Source organism: Bison bison, unplaced genomic scaffold, assembly GCF_000754665.1.
Source record: "Bison bison bison isolate TAMUID 2011002044 unplaced genomic scaffold, Bison_UMD1.0 scf7180017864043, whole genome shotgun sequence".
Lineage (NCBI taxonomy): Eukaryota > Metazoa > Chordata > Mammalia > Artiodactyla > Bovidae > Bison > Bison bison.
In genome coordinates, this window is record NW_011494615.1 from 4273281 (window position 1) to 4294439 (window position 21159).

The following is a 21159-nucleotide window of genomic DNA, read 5'->3' on the forward strand; positions in this document are numbered from 1 at the left end:
TAATATCTTCTGCTTCTGTTAGGTCCATACCATTTCTGTCCTTTATCGAGCCCATCTTTGCATGAAATGTTCCCTTGGTATCTCTGATTTTCTTGAAGAGATCCCTAGTCTTTCCCATTCTGTTGTTTTCCTCTATTTCTTTGCATTGATCGCTAAAGAAGGCTTTCTTATCTCTCCTTGCTATTCTTTGGAACTCTGCATTCAGGTGTTTATATCTTTCCTTTTCTCCTTTGCTTTTCACTTCTCTTCTTTTCAATAACCCAGTTAAAAATGAACAAAAGACATTGCCCTAAAGAAGATACACAAATGATAAGATGCTTAACATCATCAGTCATTCAGTTCAGTCGCTCAGTCCTGTCTGACTCTTTGCGACCCCATGAATCGCAGCACGCCAGGCCTCCCTGACCACCACCAGCTCCCGGAGTTCACCCAGACTCATGTCCATCGAGTCAGTGATGCCATCCAGCCATCTCATCCTCTGTCGTCCCGTTCTCCTCCTGCCGCCAATCCCTCCCAGCATCAGAGTCTTTTCCAATAAGTCAACTCTTCGCATGAGGTGGCTAAAGTACTGGAGTTTCAGCTTTAGCATCATTCCTTCCAAAGAAATCCCAGGGCTGATCTCCTTCAGAATGGACTGGTTGGATCTCCTTGCAGTCCAAGGGACTCTCATTAGGGAAGTACAAATTATAACCATAATGAGATAGCACTTCATACCACCTAGGATAGCTATAATCAAAACACCTGCTGGGGAGGATGTGAAGAAATTGAAATTCTTATACTTTACTGATCAGAATGTAAAATAGTATCCACAATGTAAAACCATTTGAAGGCTCTTCAAAGAGCTAAACAAGTAACTTCCATATGCTCTAGCAATCCCATTAATGAGTACGTAACTCAAAAGAAGGAAAGAAGTGTTCAAACTAAAACTTGTAAACAGTGTTCCTAGCAGCACTATGCACAATCAGCAAAAGGGAGAACAATCCAGCGTAATAAGAAGCAGAGGCATCACTTTGCCAACAAAAGTCCGTATAGTCAAACCTATGGTTTTTCCAGTTGTCATGCACAGGTGTGAGAGCTGACCATAAAGAAGGCTGAGTACTGAAGAACTGATGCTTTTGAATTGTGGTACTGGAAAAGACTCCCGAGAGTCCCTTGGACTGCAAGGAGATAAAACCAGTCAATCCTAAAGGAAATCAACCCTGACTATTCACTGGAAGGACTGATGCTGAAGCTTCAATACTTTGGCCACCTGATGTGAAGAGCCAGCTCACCGGAAAAGACCCTGATGCTAGGAAAGACTGAAGGCAAAAGGAGAAGGCGGTGGCAGAGGATGAGCTGGTTAGATAGCATAACCGGAGCTGGTTAGATAGCATCACTGACTTTATGGATACAAATTTGAGCAAAGTCCAGGAGATAGAGAGGACAGGGAAGCCTGGCATGCTGCAGTCCATGGAGTAAGAGAGTCAGACATGACTTAGTGACTGAATAGCAACAAGAAACAATCCAAACACACATCAACTGATGACCACACTGTAGTATCATCTATACAATGAAATATTATTACTCATCAGAAAAAGGAGTGAAGTACTAACGAATATTACAACATAGATGAACCCTAAAAACACTATGCTAAGTGAAAGAGGCTAGGTTAGAAAGGTCATGTATTATATGATTCTATTTATATAAAATACTAAAAATAGGTATTTTGATTAGTTGAGCATGCCCTGGAGGAGGGCATGGCAACCCACTCTAGTATTCTTGCTTGGGGAATCCCCACAGACAGAGGAATCTGGTGGGCTATAGTTCATGAGCTCGGAAAGAGTCAGACACAACTGAACGAGTAAGCACATTTATATAAAATACTCAGAACAGGTAAATCCACAGACATAAAAAACAGATTAGTGGTTGTGAGATACTGGGGAGAAGGTAACGGGGAATGAATGCTTAATGGGTACAGGGTTTTTTCTTTTGAGGGTCATGAAATCATCTGGAACTCGATAATCACGATGGTTTCAGAACACTGTGAATGAACTAAATGTCAATTAATTGTGTACTTTAAAATGATTAAAATGGTCAATTTTATGTGTTTACTACTATAAAAATAATCAGTACAAAAATTGTTATGCTAGGACAGTTTGAAGACTTGCGTGTGCTAAGAGAAGAGAATTTTAAAGCAGTAAACTTGAGATAGATGAGAAAGGCAAAAACACTAGGAAAAAAAATAATAAGGTAACACTGGGACTTAGTATCTATCTTTGGGAATTTTTTAAAAAATATTATGAAAAGTTTCAAACATACTCAAATACAGAAAGTATACTACAGTTAATGCCCGTCACCTAGTTTCAACAATTATCAACATTTATATGTACATATGAATTGTAAAAAACTGGAAAACTCCTAAAGACTTAGTCTTCAAACTCAGCCAGTTGACTTAGGTCACTCTTCCTCCAGAGTTTGGAAAAAGACTAAGTATCATGCACCACAGGTATACATATACTGGTGTCTGCATGCCTGTGCATCCTTCTAGGTGTGCACACACGATCCTACTTAATCACTAGATAACTTACGGACAAATAATATTAAACCAAGACACTATAACCACTAGGAAAAAGCAGGAAAGACTGATGTTAATGTATTTTCCCTCTGATAAAAGCTTCTTCTATAGAACTTAAGTCATTACAAATTGTTATCCAACATGTTAAGCACTAGAATAACAGGATGCAAACGTTCCTGTTTAAATATACGTGATCACAAATTTATAAAGATATCCTCCAGCACTTTCAGATTTAAAAATAAAATTTCCTGTGAGACAAGATTGGAAAACCAACTATTAAATGAGTATTAAATCAGTTCTTTTTAAAAAATTAGCTAAATGAGTTCCAAGAATATACTTATATAAATCAAGGAAGTCATTTCAAAATTAAAAGCACCAAATAGACCTGTACCTGTTCTCTGAACTCCTGCTCTTTCAACTTTGAGTCACTGATTAGAGTAGTCTTCTGTGCTAGTTGTGTCTGAAAGAACAAAAGGTCAGATCTGAGACTGTGGGTTTCATCATCACTTGGACACATTTCTATACTGCCTGGTAAGTTCTTCCTTGTTAAAACAAGTCTCTTCATATTTTAACTTAAAATACAGAATGCTCCTGAAAATGGATTACCTTCACTCAAATTCAATGAAAAACTAGTCTTACCTGTAACTCCATAATTGTTACCTAAAAATGGAAAAAAAAAAAAGAAATAAGTCCATACACTAAAATCTACAAGAAACAATAAAATGGAACAATATGAAATCACAAGGAAACAAAAATTCAGTGTTACAGTCTTAAGAGAGTGGTCAGATTTGACATGAGGCAACTTTAACTACTAGCTTTTAAACCTGGTCTCTTTTGCTATATAAACTATTACAATGTAAATATACATGTGTGCGCTCAGTTGCTCAGCTGTATCCCACTCTGTGACCCCATGGACTGTAGCCTGACAGACTCCTGTCCACGGAATTTTCTAGGCAAGCATACTGAGGGGTGTTTCCATTTCCTCCTCCAGAGGTAAATATACATAAACACAGGTAAACACCAAGAAAAATGACTAGAAGGTCACTTGTGAAACTCCTAAGAATGATGACCACTTGGGAAAAGAAGGCACCCACCAGGAACAGTTTATCTATATACATCTGTATTATCTGACTTTTTTTTTTTTTACAAGAATATATTTATCTATTATTTGTACAATTTTAAAAACTAAACACATTAACATCTATTTATAACAGATGGGCTCTTTAGGGAAAATTCTAAAGGACCATTTCTGGGAATCCACTGTATGCAATAATCACAAATTATTTCTGACCCAACTCAACACTGATATATAGTTCAAGACCTCTCAGAAGCACCAAAGATGATCAAGAAGGAAAATAATAAAAATTCAAAAAGAATAAAACAGAAAAACATTTTTTTAGAGCAGGAATAAAAATTAAGGATATTCTCTCCTTTCTTATGCTACAAGTTAAAGGACTCAAAAGACCTCCTGAATATTAATTTCACAACGTTTCAATACTCTGGCATCTTGACACAGGTCTCAAGGCCACTTTATACAACATCAGTACTTAATTTGATACTGAGGAGAACACCTTAGAGAGTACAATACATGTATCCATCTCATAGGAAGCAACATTTCACAGTACCAAGTATATTCAAATAGTGACCAAGTGGCAAAAAATTTTAAAAATAAAAAAAAGGAAATATTAAATGTAACTAGTAGCTATTGAAGAAAGAAAGGAAACTGGCTCATTGCTAAAACCCAGAATCTGTGCACCAAGTGGCCCAGTGGTCTTGCTGTTGTTATTTAGTCACTCAGTCGCATCCAGCTCTTTTTTGACCCCATGGACTGTAGCCCGTCAGGCTCCTCTGTCCATGGGATTTCCCAGGCAAGAATACTGGAGTGGTTTGCCAGTTCCTTCTCCAGAGCTGTTTATAAAGTCCTTTTCTCTCCATTTTGGAAAACTGATCCATGCAACTGGTTATCTAGAAAATTACTATCTGGTCACTGACTTCTGTGATGAATCCTCTATAACTCTGGAGGATGAAGCCATGAACAGTGTCCACCTCTCCCATGGCCCTCTTGACAGTGCTATGAAGATCACACTAGATGAGTTAGAACATATCAGAAGGAGGACGGCACACTGCCCTGGCCTCTCGAATGAGGGCTCATAAGCCCTGAGGATATGCATTTTTTGGGGTGCACAGCAGGTCAAGAAGCCACAGGGTAAACATGGTCCATCTTTCATAGCATCATTTTTACTTAAAGACTGGGATTATAAAAAAGACTAGATATGTAGTGCCAGATCTCTTTGAATTGAACCCAATTTTCCAAAATAATCCCCTTACATCTACAACCAAGGAGAAAACACTGTTTTTCTCAAAGGTATATAACGAAAACCATTTTTATGTGACTACAAATAAGGATATATTATAGAGTAGAATATAAAATGTGTATGAATTTTTAACACAAAATATAAAAATCTAAAACTGAGATACATTCTATGGACTGTTTTTGGCTCTGCCCCAGGGCTACGAGGTTAACTGTCCTCTGCTGTCCTTTCCACAGGGAAGCCTGAGAAGCTTTGGTATCACAGAAACACCTAGGTTTGAAGTCTGGCAGAGTGGATTTATATTCCCAATACAACATTTACTGTGTGAGTGCCAACATTTTATTTAATCTCTTTGAAATTTAGTTTCATACTCTATAAAGAGAGGCTACAACTTCTCTCTTCAAAGATTTTTGTTAGGGTTAGATGAGGTAGGTGTGCATAGTAGGAGGCGAGTCAACAAAAACGACAATGTTTTCAAGGACTGAGTAAAGCCCAGTCCAGGTCCCCTCACTTTATCGCTGCCGGGAGTCTCCTCCTGCTCTAGCCTTTGCTGGTATTTCTTCTGCAGGTCCTCAAATTGAGTCTGCAAGTCCACTACTTTTGCAGTCATTTCTTCTTCACGAGCCTTTGGAATAAAAAAAGATATATATGTTAACAAACATCTCAAAAAGAATGCAGTAAAGAAGCAACATGATATTGCAAACTACCTCTGGGGGAGAAGCAAACACCTACATATTTTCTGAAACATAAACCACTATTTTATTGTCATTCATTTCTGTGCTCTGAAAACTTCCATTCATGCCTCACTTTTAACTCCAAGCCCTTTTTAAAGCTGCTCATTATTCCTAGGATCACTTTTCCCACCTTTAGTCCTCTTATCCCCACCCCATAAAGCTCGTCAACCTGACCCTTAAACTTGGGTTCCCAGGTTTAAGCAACATACAGGTGTGTGATAGCATTGTGACTGAACTATAATACACAATCTATGTTTTAAGACTTCCATACTAGGATTTAATTTCCAGAAAATATCCAATATAAACTAGCTTTATGCACAGCACAAATCAACTAGCTAGACGCTTACTAATCAAAAGAAGTATGGGTTTTTCCCTCCCCCAGCTCCTTGGGATGGGCTGCTCAAGTCAAGATGGTTCTCTGTCTTAGTTAGCAAACCTGCACGTCTCCTACATATCAGACTGAAAACCATACCAGTTCTTCTTTGGAGTAAAGTGTTCAACTATAATCCATTTCTGAAGGGAAAAAAAAACTGTCCAATATATCAGTAACTAACTAATGTAAGGTATCCATTTGCCTTGACCTTGGCAGAACACAGACAAGGCTGCAAAAGTAATATGTCACTTATTGGTTGAAAACTCTTCGTACAAAATTTGGCAGACAAATCATTCTCTCTTCTGTTCTGACTGCCCTGCTAAAAGGCCTGCCCATCTTAACATTTTTTCATTTGTCTTGATAATTGCCATCATTTGTTGTATAAAGCAGTCTGGACCACTCCTTGCTCTTATAAATCTTGCAATAACCTTTGTGCTAAAAGGACATTTGGCGTTGGAATATTGATCAGATTTGAGTAATGAAGACAGGACAAGTATTTGCTGAGTAAGAGGCTAAACAGGAAAACAGCCATAAGCAGGTATCTTGATTTAACAGAAGCTGACTTGTCAGAACCAAGAAATGTCATCATTCTCAAGAACAGGTCCAGAGGCACAAAATAAAGAAACGAACCATGAGACACCTCAAAAGTCTAAATAACTTGATAACTTATAATTTGTCATGAAAATTCAAACAAATAAAAAAAGAATGAAGCCCTTCTCAAAACATAAGCGAAACAGAGGTCTCTCGTAACTAGCCTCCGACATCTGCCACAGAGGCACTCAAACATAGCCTCCACCCCTCACACATTACTGACCAGAAACTACTGTAAATCTATAACTGCCTGCAGTTCTGGCTTATTTACCATTTTTATTCCACCATCACATATACTGTGTGAATGTCTTGTTGATGTGGCCCAGCTTTGTCTGAAAGATCACCTCTACAGCTATGAATTTGGTTAGGCTCCAGTTCTGCTATGACAATTAACTACATCCGACATTTCCTTTGACAGCTGGGAGAAACCAATCTGGAGCAAGCCCACTAAGAATTAGAAAAGAATCCTTGATGTGTCATTTCTAATTGAAGAAACAGCTCTGTGGTTTCCTTTGTAAAAGTTTTTTGTCTTCTTCGAGAGAGGAGGGGGAGCAATATTGCTTACTCTTAAGTAAAAACGGTAAGAAAAACTAAACTAAGTTTTTATGCACATACATGGAAATTATGTTTTAAAGACTATTATGCCAAAGCCAAATCACTAAAATGTGCTAAATGTCAAGAAGAAATCAGTCTTGTATCTAACATAGCTGTAAGAGCGCCTCCCTCCCAGTGAGGCTGCTCTGAGGTTGAGAAGGCAGTCAGCTCCCTTACTTGTCAGACTCAATTCCTTTCAGATGTCACCACCATCTTTTCCCAAATGAATGCTCCCTTGCCTACCAGGTGTCACTGCCTTCAAATTCACCAAGTGTCTAGAATGTGCCAGGCATTTGGCTAGGTCCTTAAGACTCAACATGGATAGCAAGATACCTGGCCACAAGATACTAAGAGTCTAGGGGAGAGGACAGATACATTAATACATTCCTACACACATATGTATGTATGATAAAAATGACATGTCGAAAGGAAGTAATAAATATAAATAAATATAGAATATCAAAGGAAGACAGGTGCAATTCATTCTGTTTTAAAGGGTTGCAAAAAACCTAACTGAAAACAATATGCTGCAGAAAAGCACATTCAAAAAGCTAACTTTGGGTAGCTTTTTATAACAATTTTTTTAATAAGAATTAATAAGAATTTAATAAGAATTTTTTTTTCCCAGTCTGCATAAGGAAACACAGGACTATAACATAAGAGACTAACGGTCACCTGTGGAGGGAGAAAGGGAACAGGTCAGAGAATACAGAGAACAGTGTGGGTGCAATTTTCATTAGGCACCATCCTCCAAGTATACTTTTTATATTATTTTGATCTTTAAACCATGGAACATATTTGACTCAATTTTTTTTTTTCTAAATACAAGTTGAATTTAAAACTTAAAAAATTGTCCAAAGAGAGATGACAGCCAGCAGTACTAACTCATGAAGTGTGAGAATGAGCTCTTATGGCGCCAGGAAAAGCAGGAGCAGAGGTGAAATACGAGGAGGAAGGAGTTAAAGCTGAGCTCGGCTGCACCACAGACTGACCCAGAAGAGGGGCACCAGGACAGAGGGAGGACACTACACGTGCTTAGGGCAGGGGATACGACCCCACCTTCATTTCCAGACACTCTGACAGGAAGAGAGGAAAAACCAAGAGCAAAGAGGCCAACCGGGAAATTAATACAGCAGACCAGACCAGATGCAATACAGTAGCCAGGACCGTGGAAGAAGTGGTGGAATTAAGAGGAGGGGAATGTTCAATGTGATTCAATGAAACACTACAGCTGAAAGTCTATTACATGTTGGAGACCATGCTGGAGATAACACAGTTAAAGGGAGAAACCTGCTCTCTCCTTAGGAAGTCAGGGAAAATAAACAGATTTCATGTCCTAAAAGGTGTGTGGATGTGGACGCAGATGTGTTAGGCGCTGAGAAAGACAGGAGGCATGAATCAAGGATGACAAAGTTCTCAGCTTTCTCCAGTGGGGAAGCAACTCTAAGAACGTGAGCTAAGACAGTAAAGGCAGGAAAGTGAAACTGTCTCTGTGTTCCACTTTGCTAGTAACAAATCCCACAATAACTTTAATGGATGACAAAAACACACCATTTTACAATGTCATCATTAAGACAAATCATCGATCCGATAATAGCTTTTTTAGAGGGAAAAAACACTACTACATAATACATACAAATCTCATATAAAACTCCAATTCTGGAAATTTTTAAGTGGGAGAATGGTAACAGAATATGTCTCAAAACCAAAGCAATATGGTGTGTGCTCAGTATTGGTAATACTAATACCTTTTAGTTATATTTACTCTTTAAAAAAAAAATCTTCAAGACAGAGTATGTATTTGGGTGTTTAGATGGGGAGTGTTGATTTAATTACCAAGTCAGTCCTGGAGCTGGCATTGGACCAGCTCTGAGGCCACACCGTCTAACACAGTAGCCGCTGGCCACCCTGTATAGTAGGTATGAGCACTTGAAATGTGGCTAATCCAAGCTGAGACAGGCTATACATGCAAAAATACACCGACTCTCAAAGAATTAATATATATATAATATGTTAAATATAATATAAATATCATTTTTATACTGACTATATTTTGAAATGACAATGCCTTGGATATAATGGGTCAGTTGCCATATTATTAAAATTAAATTCACCTGATTCTTTTCTTTCTAATGTGGATACCAGGAAATTTTAAATCCCATTTGTGGCTTGCATTGTATTTCTAGTGGACAGTGCTGGTCTAAGGTACAAGAAGGGGTCTGCGGAAGAGTCCACCCAACTCCTCTGGCCCATCCTCTACTTCCTTTCTCTACTGCTCTACTGCTCCAAGCCTGAAGCTGGGGGGACCATTTATCTTCTAGTAAACACCACATCTTCCAGAAGGAGCCATACAGAGGTCAACTGTCACCTGTCTCCCTGTTCACTGACCTCCCTACCTACAGAGGTGTGTTGTGACCTGCAAAGTCTACCTTGTGCTACTGGTCCCCTGACACACACATTCAGAGACAGAGAGAAAGTTCACAAAAGGGAACAGTACAGCTCTGGCACAGTCTGTCCCCTGCACATGAAGCTCCCTGACTTAACTGCCCATGATATATAACTGTTCCCTTCCCCAAGTTCCTTTCTTAAAGAGAAGCCTTTATAAAATACATGAAACTAACAGTCAGCGCTCTACTGCTCACTTTGTAGTTTTAAGGAAATCATTTAACTATACTGAACTCATTCTCCTTCTGCAAAAAACTTAAATAAACAAACAAACAAAAAAAAACAAACAGAAAGTAAACCTAAAACTAGCTTTAACGTACCTTCCAATCCCAACATTCTCTAAGCATTCAAGAAACAATGATATTTTTGAAAGCTCTGCACACATATACTCTAGGGAAGTATAAGAAAATGTGAAATTATTCAAATTTTCTTTCATACTGAAATCTATAGCTCAAAAACTATATTTAAAAAATCGCCAAAGAATTGATTCTTTTGAACTGTGGTGTTGGAGAAGACTCTTGAGAATCCCTTGGACTGCAAGGAGATCCAACAAGTCCAACCTAAAGGAAATCAGTCCTGAATATTCATTGAAAGGACTGATGCTGAAGCTGAAGCTCCAATCCTTTGGCCATCTGATGCAAAGAGCTGACACACTGGAAAAGACCCTGATGCTGGGAAAGACTGAAGGCAGGAGGAGAAGGGGACGACAGAGGATGAGATGGTTGGATGGCATCACTGACTCTATGGACATCAGTCTGAGTAAGTTCTGGGAGTTGGTGATGGGACAGGGAAGCCTGGAGTGCTGCATGCAGTCCATGGGGTCACAAGGAGTTAAACACGACTAAGTGACTGAACTGAACATTTATATTCATGTAACATATCCCAGAATTTCAGCTTTTTCAATTATACTTAAAATAATTATGATTAGAATCTGTTCCTGGCTCAGACCTCTACTGCTGCCACAGCCAGACTAAGGCAGGATTCTCTGGTTTACCTATTCCTAATCATCAAATGGTTCTCAGTACATTGTGAACTAAGGCTTGCAGTAACTAAGAATCTGCACTCCAAGAAAGAATAATTTACATTGTTTTATATTCAAAAATATTCTGGAGTCTGAATACTCACTAGCATTCGTGGCTTATCTTTATACATAAAAATGACAACACTAATCCACCACTAGTAGAATAAATAGTATACTGAATTTATCTTTCAACTGCATATAAGATTTGGCTGATGTATTCTTTTTTTTCATCTATCTCCTCCCTTGAGATCAACAAAACTATGCAAATTGGGTAGGGATGAAATAAAGTTAACTAGCCCTCCCAGAAAGATCCCAGTTAAGCTCATACACACACTAACTGTCTTAAACACAAGCTCTCAATTCTTAGTCTGCTGATCTCACAATTTGATCTGAATCTGGGAGACAGAGAAGAAAGTCCATTCTTCCCCTTACTAACACGCTGTTGCTTCAAGTATGCCTGGTAAGCAGACATTGATCAGAAAACTACAAACCTAGCAGAAATCAAATAGACTCCTCATAAATCTACAAACAATGGAAAAATACTAATTTGAATAACATTGAACTCCCCTCCCCAAAAAAACCCCTCTACATTAGAAAAACAGGAAATCTGACAGCCCAGTCTTCTTTACCATGAAATCTATTTCACCTAAATTTCAAGAGAGAGAGAGAAAATAAGGTACATCAAGGATTTCTTCATATCTTTTCGCCGTTCTCTTTAGATCATCTTCTTTCTCTGCAATTTTTTTATATAACTGATTTGTCTCTTCTTGATGGCTTTCTAAAAGTTCAGCCTCCACTTCCTGGGCTTTATCTAATCAATAAAAAAATGGACACATACAAGAAAATATATTAGGTAAGAATTAATATCTATATCCCAGTATCTGTAAGAATCCCTGTTCCAAATTATCAATAAACTTGATTAAAATCAACTGATCAAATTGATCAAATGTATCCTGCTCAGGGAGCAGCAGTGCCTTCATCAGGTAATAATCAGCTAATGCTTTCAGGTTCCTCCACCTGCTCCTTCCCTCTGAAAGGCAAGTCACTTTCAGGCAGCACAGTTTCCATCAGTGAACTTCCTTGGGCAAGAATCATTTTGTTTCTACTGTTTGTAATTACATAAAGCACTTAGCACAGTGTGAAAAGAATAAGCTTAAATTATAAATAGCCACTGCTGACTGATTCTGATTTGGTTTTTATTGAATTCAAAAGTGTACTTACCGATGGTCTCCTTTATGGTCATTTCCAGTTCCTGTTCCTTTTGTGCCAGCTGTGTATGAAACTCTCTCATCAGCTGTTTTAATGTGGAATTGTGCTTCAACTCAAGATCTTCCTGCTCCTGTCTGAGTACCAAAATATGAAGAGCTAATTGTTGTTATACAAAAAAAGCAGTGCATATAGTCTGATCTCACTGGTATCAACCATATTTAAGGGTGTGTGTGTGTGAGCACGCATGTGTGTGTCTCCAGGCACAGAAAACTTCTGGAAGGCTAAGTAAACTATGATTAACTCTAGGGAATGGTCCTGAGGATTTGAGAATTTTCATTTTCCACTTAAAATTACCATATACATCATATACCATATATATCATATACATCTATATAACATTAATACTAAAAATAATAAAACAAAAAATAATTACTGGGTTATGTACCTAATAATCATCATCTCATATGCAAGGAAAGGGTTTTTTCCCCTTAAGTAGACATGGAAAAACACTGCTTCTTGCATTTAATTGCTTTTATTTCTCTTCAGTATTTAACTTACTATATTTATGCTTGATACTAACAAATTTAGGTTATGAAATTTAACTGTATTAAGACACAAAAAAGATTTCATTAGGGAAGATTACCTTAAAAATAATCATACTGGGGGAAAAAAAAAAAACTTACTTGGGGCTTCTCTGGTGGTCCAGTGGTTAAGACCCCCCCTGCCAATGCACGGGACACAGGTTTGATCCCTGGTCCAGGAAGAACCCACATGCCTCGGAGCAACTCAGCCCATGCACTACTAACCACTGAGCCCACCTGCCCAGATCCCGTGCACCACAACAGAAGCCACCACAGTGAGGAGCGAGCGAAGAGTAGCCTCTGCTCACGGCAACTAGAGAAAGCCTGCACACAGCAACAAAGACCCAGCACAGTCAATAAATAAAATAAATAAAAGCTTACTTGATTTTCTCTTCCATTTCTTTTTCATACTCTTTCTTTATTATATCCAGTTCTTGCTGATGCTCCTTCCGCAGCATTCGAATATCTTTCTGCAGTTTAACCACCTCCTGGCTCAGCTTCCGCTTCTCCTGCTCCGCCCCTGCTAATTTAAACTCCAGGTCATTGTGATCGGCCTCCATGTTACTAAGTGAGCTGGGCTGAACCACGTGTGATGTGGACTTTCCTTCAGCACCTTCTTCCAAAACTTCTGTGGGTTTACTTTTTCCATTCATCTGTTGTAGAGCCTGTAAACTTTCAAGTTTTGAGGTCAGCTCTTCGATTTCAATTCTGTGTCCTTCCCTCTCTTTCAATAAGCAGGAATCCAGCTCTTTCATTTTTTGCTCCAAGATCTGACAGGTCAAGTCCTCCCCCTGGAGCGTTTTCTGGACATTGTCAACCACATTTTCCAAGTTCTGCTTTGCCCCTGCGTTATTTTTGTCTCCTTCTGCTTCCAAATGCTGGGAAGAAACCAAGGAGTGTTTCTTGTTTTTTCCTTCAAGTTCTTCTTGAAGCTGATTTATCATCACTCGATCCTCATGTTGTTTTGCTTCGGCCTGTTCTATCTTTATTAAGAGCTCCTGGTATTTGCACTGTATTTCAGAATGAGAGGAAATTATTTCTTCTTTTTCCTGCTCCAGCCTCTGCACTAGCATTTCCTTTTCAATTAAATTTCTTTGTAAGACACCGAGTTTTTCTTCACATGCATTATGCACACAGCCTTGGGAATCTGCTTCTTCTTGCTCAGTACACACTGCCACATTTTCTGACAATCTGGGTACAACTGACGTTTCAGATTGTGGTGAACTTTCCGCGGACTTCAGTTTTTCTTCCAAGATGTGAATTTCTCTGTCTCTTTCCTGCAGTTTTGTAGTTAGCTCACTCAGATGGCTTTCTTTGTCTTTTCTGTATTGCTGTTCTTTCTCTTCCATTTGTGATAACAACTGCTTCTTGATGGCAGCAATCTTTTGTTCAGCTTTTTTCTTCAATTCTGCTAATTTCGCAGCACCTTCTAATTCAAGTCTATCTTCCAATGCTTTTAACTCTTCTTCTTTGCCTTTCACAATTGAATTCACATGGTCCAATTCTTTCTTCACAGATTCAAGTTCAGATTTCATGGAAGATGCTTGCTCTTCAAGTCTTAAGACTTTTTCTTCAGCCTCTTTAACCCTGTTGTCCTTCTCTTCTCCTAACTCTTGGATGTGTTGGAGTTTCTGAATCATTTCTTTCTGTTCACTATCCTTTTGTTGATGGTAATTTTTAAGAACTTCATTTAAGGACTCAATTTCAATTGTTTTCTGAGCAACATGCTCCTCTAATTCCACAATTCTCACTGTTTGAGTTTTTAACTCAGTCTCTAAATTAAAATCCCTTTTCTCCATCTCACTCTTCTTATCTTCCATCTCACTCTTTAAATATTCAAATCTTTTCTTTTGCTGATCAAGGTCCTCCTTCAATAAAGTTAACTGCTCTTCCTTTTCACTGGTTTCCTTTGTTTTTAACTCAAGCTGCACCTGCAATTCTTTACTAGTATTTTGGTACTGTGTAAATCTTGATTGTGCTTTCTTCTTCCACTCTGAGAATTTAATGGACAAGTGATCTGCCTGTTCCAGAGCAGACGTTTTCTCTTTACTCAGAGTTTCAACTTTCAAAGATAAATCTCGCACTTGATCCAGCAATTCCTGCTGTGCTTCATCATGTCGCTTACTTAGTGATGAGATGGCTGCTTCTTTTTCAGCTAGGCTGATGCTATTCTGAAGCTGAGCATTCAAATCAGCTAGCTGTTTACTAAGACTGCTGATCTCAGCTTTTTTTTCTTTAAGCTCTTCTTTCATCATGGTGACAGCATTGATGTTTTCTGACAACTCTTTCTTCAACTGTGTGATACAAGATTCCTTTTCTGAAGCTGCCTGTTGCTGATTTCCTCCTTCCTTCTGTAAGGCTTCCTTTTCTGTAACAAGACCTTCGATATCAGCCTTCATGCTCTGAATCTGACTTTCTTTTTCTTCCAACTGATGTGCAGCATGTTGAAAAGAACTATTTAGTATATTCTGCTCTTCTGTTAGCTGTCTAAGTTGTGCTTCTAATTCAGAAACCTGGCAAGTTTTGCTTAGTAGTGCCTCCTTCACTTTAGCTGTGTGCTGTTGACAATGGGAGATTCTAGAGAGAATGGCACTGATTTTACTACTGCTGATGTCGATGAGCTCACTTGTTTTAGCCTGTAGTAAGGCTTCAGTTTTCTTAGAGTAAATGTCTAGCTGAACTGCTAGCTCCTCGGACAGTTTTTTGAATTCCAGGCTTTTGTCCTCTAGGCTTTTCTTACTGCTGTCGTGTGAAGATTTCAGACTCTGGAATTCTTCATCTGTGGTTTTCAGCTTCTCAGTAAACTCCAAAACCTTGAGCCTGTCTTTTTCTGCCAGCACCTTCAGTTCAGCTACTTGCTCTTGAAGAAAAATGTTTTCCTTCAGAGAGCCATTCAAGTCAACCTCCAGCTTTTCAAGTTCAGCTTTTAGTTTAGCCTCATTCTGTGTGAGAGAATCCATGAGAGCAGCATTCTGCTTCAACTGTCCCTGTAATTCCTTTAACGCGGTATCCTGCCTAGCACCCTCTTCCTTCAGCCATGCCATTTCCTTGTTCATCTCTTCCTTTTCACACCCAAACAGGAGCATCTTTTGCTTCAGTTCTGCTACCTCTTGTTCTTTCTCCTGTAACTGGATATCATGTTTTTCCTGAAGTTCTTCAGCTTGCTGACTAAGTTTCCGCTCCCAGACTGCTATGAAATCATCGAGCTCTCGCCTGTGTGCCTCAGTGAGACTTTCTATTTGCTCCTTTTGGTTTGTCTCCAGTCTTGATACTGCATCATTGATTCCAGCTGAGTTAGCCTGTGCCATTTCCAAAATTTTGGCATTGAACTGTTTTTCTTTCTGACTGAGCTCCAGAGCAGTATTTTCAAGCTCTTTTTTAAGTTTGGCTTCCTGATCCAACAATTTCTTCTTTAATATTTCTTGCATCTCCTTTGCTTTCTGCTTAATTTTTTCCATCTTTTTCTCTTGATTTTTAAATTTGGCTTCATATTCCTCTTGCAAAACACGAATACTGTCCTCCTTGGCTGATAATTTCTGTTTGAGTATTTCTATTTCTTTGCTCTGGGCTTCTCTCATTTGTAAAATAACATTTTCCTTTTCCATTAAGAGTTGCTTTCTCTGTTCCTGCTCTGTGTTGTTATCTTTAAGTTGGGATTCATAGAGCTGGGTTAAAGATTTCACTTTTTCTTCCATTTCACGATTCTGTTTTTCAAGCTTCTGCAGTAGATCCTGCACCTGGATTTTGTGAGCATCTAACTCAGCACAAACATCCTTCTTTTGAGCTTCAACTTCAGCTACCTGTTTAGTAAGAAGAATTCTTTCTGTTTCCAAATCCAACAACTGCTGCTGCAACTGGGCCAGCTGCTCCTCATGGACTTTAGCCTGCTCATGCGTTGTGTTCTGCAGTGACTGGAAAAGCTCCAGCTTAGTCGATGCCTGCTGGAGTTCCCCTTCAGACCTTTTGATGTCTGCCTCTAAACTTTCCACACGGGCCTGATGTTCTTTTAAATGCCTGTCCTTTTCCTTCAGAAGAAGCCCAAGTTGGTTAATTTCATCTTTTAAGGCCTTTTCAGTTCTCTGGATAGAAATCTCTTGTTCTTTAATGATATTGTCAACCTGTTGTTGGTGATGATTTTTCTGTTCATCCAACTTGGCCTCTAATTCCTGCTTCACTCGATCAGCTTGATCCTTTAGTACAGAAAGTTCTTCTTCTAGCTTGTCACGCGTTTTTAATACTTCCGACAGTTCAGACGATAATGATTCCAATTCTGTTTGCTTCACATCAAGCTTTTCTAAAGTCTTTTCATTCATTTCTTCTATGTGGGCCTGAAAGAGTGTCTCTCTGTCTTTCACCAATGTTTCTTTCTCTTGCTCGTACTTTTCTCTAAGTTCTTCCATTTCAGTCTGATGCTGCTGCTTTAAGACTTGGAGCTTTTCAGTCCAAATGTTATCTTGCTGATGCTGCAGACTTTCCAATTCTGTCTTGTGTTTTTCAACCATAATAGTAATTTCTTTATTGTGCTTATTTTTTTCAGCTTCCAAATGACTAGTTAAATCTTCTGATTGATTTTTATTTTCTTGCAAGCTTTTTTCCAAAGAACTTTCTAATTCGAGAATTCTCTGTTAATGAAAACAGATGTGTTTTTAATTTATTAGCAATGATATACACAACACGATGTCCACACCTCCTTAAAAATTACAATTTAGATAAACAATTTTGCGTGTCATATCAAACACCAGAAAGGGCAAAGAATCTGTGCTCGGTTCCTAAAGGAATCATGTAATGAAAAAAAACATTCTATTTTTTACACAGCTCATAATTCCAGATTCTATTTGGGTAACTATTTCAACTATCTACTTTTCAAAATCATTCTGAACGGATAGTGGCGGGGGGAAATGATAAACTAGATAACAGTAATTGTTGGTTGAAAGATGAGTGTTTTTTTCTGTTTTTAAAAAGCCCTATTATAGTATTCTATTACTTTTATAACTTAATTTTGAAAGAAAAATAATGTATCTGGCTTTTACACAAAAAATTATTACTTAGAAGATGTTTTTCAAAAAGAAGGAACTTACATCAAAGTAATTTACCAAATTTTACCAAAGCAGTTTAGAAAAAGTTAATAGTAAAATATTATTATCTCATGAAAATATCAATCTTGATTGAAGGAAAAAGAGCTAATTAAGGCAGAGCCAAGGAATATCAGAACTGGAATGGTATTAAGAAATTATCAGATCCAACCTCTTCATGTGACATGTAAGGAAATTAAGGTATAATTAATTTATAAAGCTAACAAGTGAAAGATGCAGGCCTCCTGAGTACCCATTCCCTTTGACTATGCCACCTTACAAAATGTTGGAAGTGGGCTAGTAAGACACAGTTTAGAAATACGCATAAGAACTGAGACTGTTTCACTGTCTAAATCGGAGCAAAAAGGCTTAAAAAGTCTAAGTAGTATTAATTCACTCCTAATAGGTCAAATATTTCATGCACTGTTAAGGGAAAGAACAGAGGGCCTTAAAAATGTGAACACTGAGATAGACATACTTACCTGCTCATCACAGGATGATTTTTTAATATGGGAAAACGGGAGAAAAATTAAGTCTAAAAGTAGAGCAACAGGGTAACTAAACTGATACAAACAGAAAATGAATTGTGTCCAGACATGGCATGAGATGAAGGTGAAGAGGTAAGAAGGTGTCAGGGCAAGTGCTGCCTACAAAAGGAGGCCTCTTTCTAAGGATGAAGGTGAGTAAGCAGTGGAGCAAGGATGCTGCACTGCTTACTGAGGGCACAGAATCAGAGTGAGTGCCTGACAAATACAGTCAACCAAAGGCAGAGAGTCAGGAGTACCATAGGCAGACACCAAACCACTCCCACAAATAGCTCTGACTATCTAAAATGGAGCGTACGTATGTGTGCGTGCTCAGCTGCGTCCTGACTCTGCGACCCCATGGACTCTAGCCCACCAAGCTCCTCTGCCCACGGGATTCCCCAGCAAGAATACTGGAGCGGGTTGCCATTTCCAGGAGCACACGTATATGTGTATCTAAACAAAGTCTTTGCTACAACTTTATATTGACTATAGAGATAGTAAGAGTTTTCATGTATTAATACAAATAACCCCACAGCCCAGGGCCCTGAATAGTGTTTAAACTTACAGTTCTGTATGTCTCTGCTTCTTGTTTAAGGTCCCGAAGTTTATTTTCACTCTCTGTGAGGATTGCTTTCTTCTGCAACTCTAACTCTTCCAAGGCCAACGATTCTTGCTGATCTTTTTCTTGAGTGATCTTCAAATACTCTGACTGACTTTTTTCCTGTGCCAAAAACAATCATACCACCTTAGACCCATGTAGATCTTCAGCATTCTCAAAGCACTGCCACAGAAATCATTCATTTCATTTGATCTGCACACCAGACCTGCAAGGTAGGCAGCATCATATCTCTCTCTTCTCACACTCTGGTCTGCAGAAACAGGGCATAGTGGCTTTTCCAGTATGGTCTGGCCAGTCTTTGCCACAATTAAAACTAATATGAAAAATTTTGTTTCCAGTAACCCTACTGTGCGAGTGCGTGCTAAATAAGTCACTTCAGTCATGTCCAACTCTCCGCAACCCCATGGACTGCAGCCCACCAGGGTCCTCTGTCCATGGGACTCTCCAGACAAGAATACTGGAGTGGGTTGTCATGCTCTTTTCCAGGGATCAAACCTGTGTCTCTTACGTCTTCAGCACTGGCAGGTGGACTGTTTACCACGAGCACTACCTGGAAAGTGTGTCTACTATGTACTCACTACTTAAAATGCTTTGCAAAATATCACTGAATGTGCAGGGTCACATAATTCTGTGCCAAAAACAATCATACCACCTTAGACCCATGTAGATCTTTAGCATTACCACTACCACTTCTCTAGAGTTTGATATTTCTACTCTAGGCCACAGACATAATTTATATAAATTTAGGCTGTAAATTTATATAATTTGTGAGAAATACCTTACTATAATAGGGAATACCACATGGAAAAGCTAATCAAAATGAGATTACATGTGAATACATGGATTAGATCAAGGAACTCTAAAAACCTATACAGCTCCTAAGATCTGGCCCATTTCACTCTGTGAAGTATATTGCTTTAAGGAAAGATTATGTACCATACTGTAAGCAGATTGGTTTTTTAAAAATTAGTTTCTATAACATCAATTTTGAAACATCATTTTAAACATACTAAACTGTTTAACATGAACTATAATTTAAATGCATTGCCATCTATGCCCATAAATACAAAAGAGGAAATGCTAATAGTCTGCAGAATTGACTCTCAATGCCAAACTAACTTCTTTGAAAAACTAGGTAGGAAGGGGACGAGCACGTGTGCAGGTATGTGTGCTTCATGTGTTATTAGTGTCCTTCGATCACTAGGCTGAGTATGTCTGAAACTATCGATTCCCAAAACACAATATTAACAAGGTCAATGTTCAGAGTGCAGTGCCCCAATTGTGTGCTACTTGCTCAGTCATGTTCGACTCTTTTGCGACCCCCTGGACTGTAGCCTGACAGGCTCCTTGGTCCATCGGATTCTTCAGACAAGAATACTGGAGTAGGTTGCCATTTCCTTCTCCAATTACAGTGCCCCAATTACTCCAGCATGAAAACCCACAGCAGGTTTTAATGACAAGAATTTTTAGCACCATCCCCTGCTGTATTTATGTCCCTAGTGTCTCGCTTTGTTCCTTTAATTTCCATGCTACTATTTTAAATTTATGCTGTCCTGTTGTAATTTTTAAGTACTCTTGTAAACAACTTCAAATCCTTTTTGGACCAACAAAGAATACAAATATGTGCCCATACAGATGTATATTTCACAACCATGAACTAAACCCCTAACCTCAGCCAACAGTACTGTAAATCCATGTGTCTCTTGGCCCCACAGAGATTACAGAACTCCCTGACTCAGTTCAAGGATCACAGCTGCTGGAAAGCCTCAGAGCCCCAAGTCCAAAGCAGAGTGAAAACAGAAATGTGGAAAAGAAAGGAGATGAAAATTATAAAAACTATTTCTCATCCTTTCACACTAAAAGTATTTTTTAATTATACCTATTATCTTATGGATAATAACTTCATGTAAAAACAATAATCTACATTTTTGGCATTAATACTTCTTAAGGTAACTTATCTAAATAGGCTTTTCACTATTTAAGTAAAATATTTTTTGTTTCAAACTTTCAAATTATACCATGCCAACAACTCTTTCTTATCTTTGCTTTTTTGGTTATTGTTTTAGTTAGTTCAGCCAATTTTTTCTTATTTTACTTTTTTTTTTTTTAACATCATATAGACTGAAAATTACTGATATCATTCTACATAAAAGGAAAACTGCATATGTGCTCAGTCGTGTCCAACTGTTTGTGATCCCATGGACTGCAGCCCACCAGGCTCTTCTGTACATGGGATTTTCCAGGCAAGAATACTGGAGTGGGTTGTCATTTCCTTCTCCAGGGGATCTTCTTGACTCAGGAATTGAACCCATGTCTCCTGCTTGGCAGGTGGATTCTTTACCACTGAGCAATCTGGGAAGCTTCAGTCAGTAATGTGATTCTCCAAATAATGGTATCCCACTGTATGTATGTATGTATGTGTGTATATATACACACATACATACATACAGTGGGATATCCATTCATCTGTGGAGGAACACAAGTTGTTTCTGTATCTTGGCTATTGTAAATAGTGCTGCATGGACTT

At 38.5% G+C, this 21159-nt stretch overlaps 1 protein-coding gene across 6 annotated transcripts in view; it reads right to left on the reverse strand.

The window, feature by feature from the left end:
• GOLGA4 (golgin A4) overlaps positions 1-21159 on the reverse strand; it is a 110631-nt gene that overhangs the window by 20488 nt on the left and 68984 nt on the right. For all 6 annotated transcript variants that reach the window (XM_010835518.1, XM_010835520.1, XM_010835519.1 and 3 more), the window contains 7 exons: positions 18579-18734; positions 12796-17036; positions 11846-11967; positions 11305-11435; positions 5378-5491; positions 3194-3214; positions 2946-3014 (listed from right to left, as the gene is read on the reverse strand). In XM_010835518.1, the coding sequence (XP_010833820.1) occupies positions 2946-3014; positions 3194-3214; positions 5378-5491; positions 11305-11435; positions 11846-11967; positions 12796-17036; positions 18579-18734 (4854 nt within the window). The remainder of the gene's footprint in view (positions 1-2945; positions 3015-3193; positions 3215-5377; positions 5492-11304; positions 11436-11845; positions 11968-12795; positions 17037-18578; positions 18735-21159) is intronic.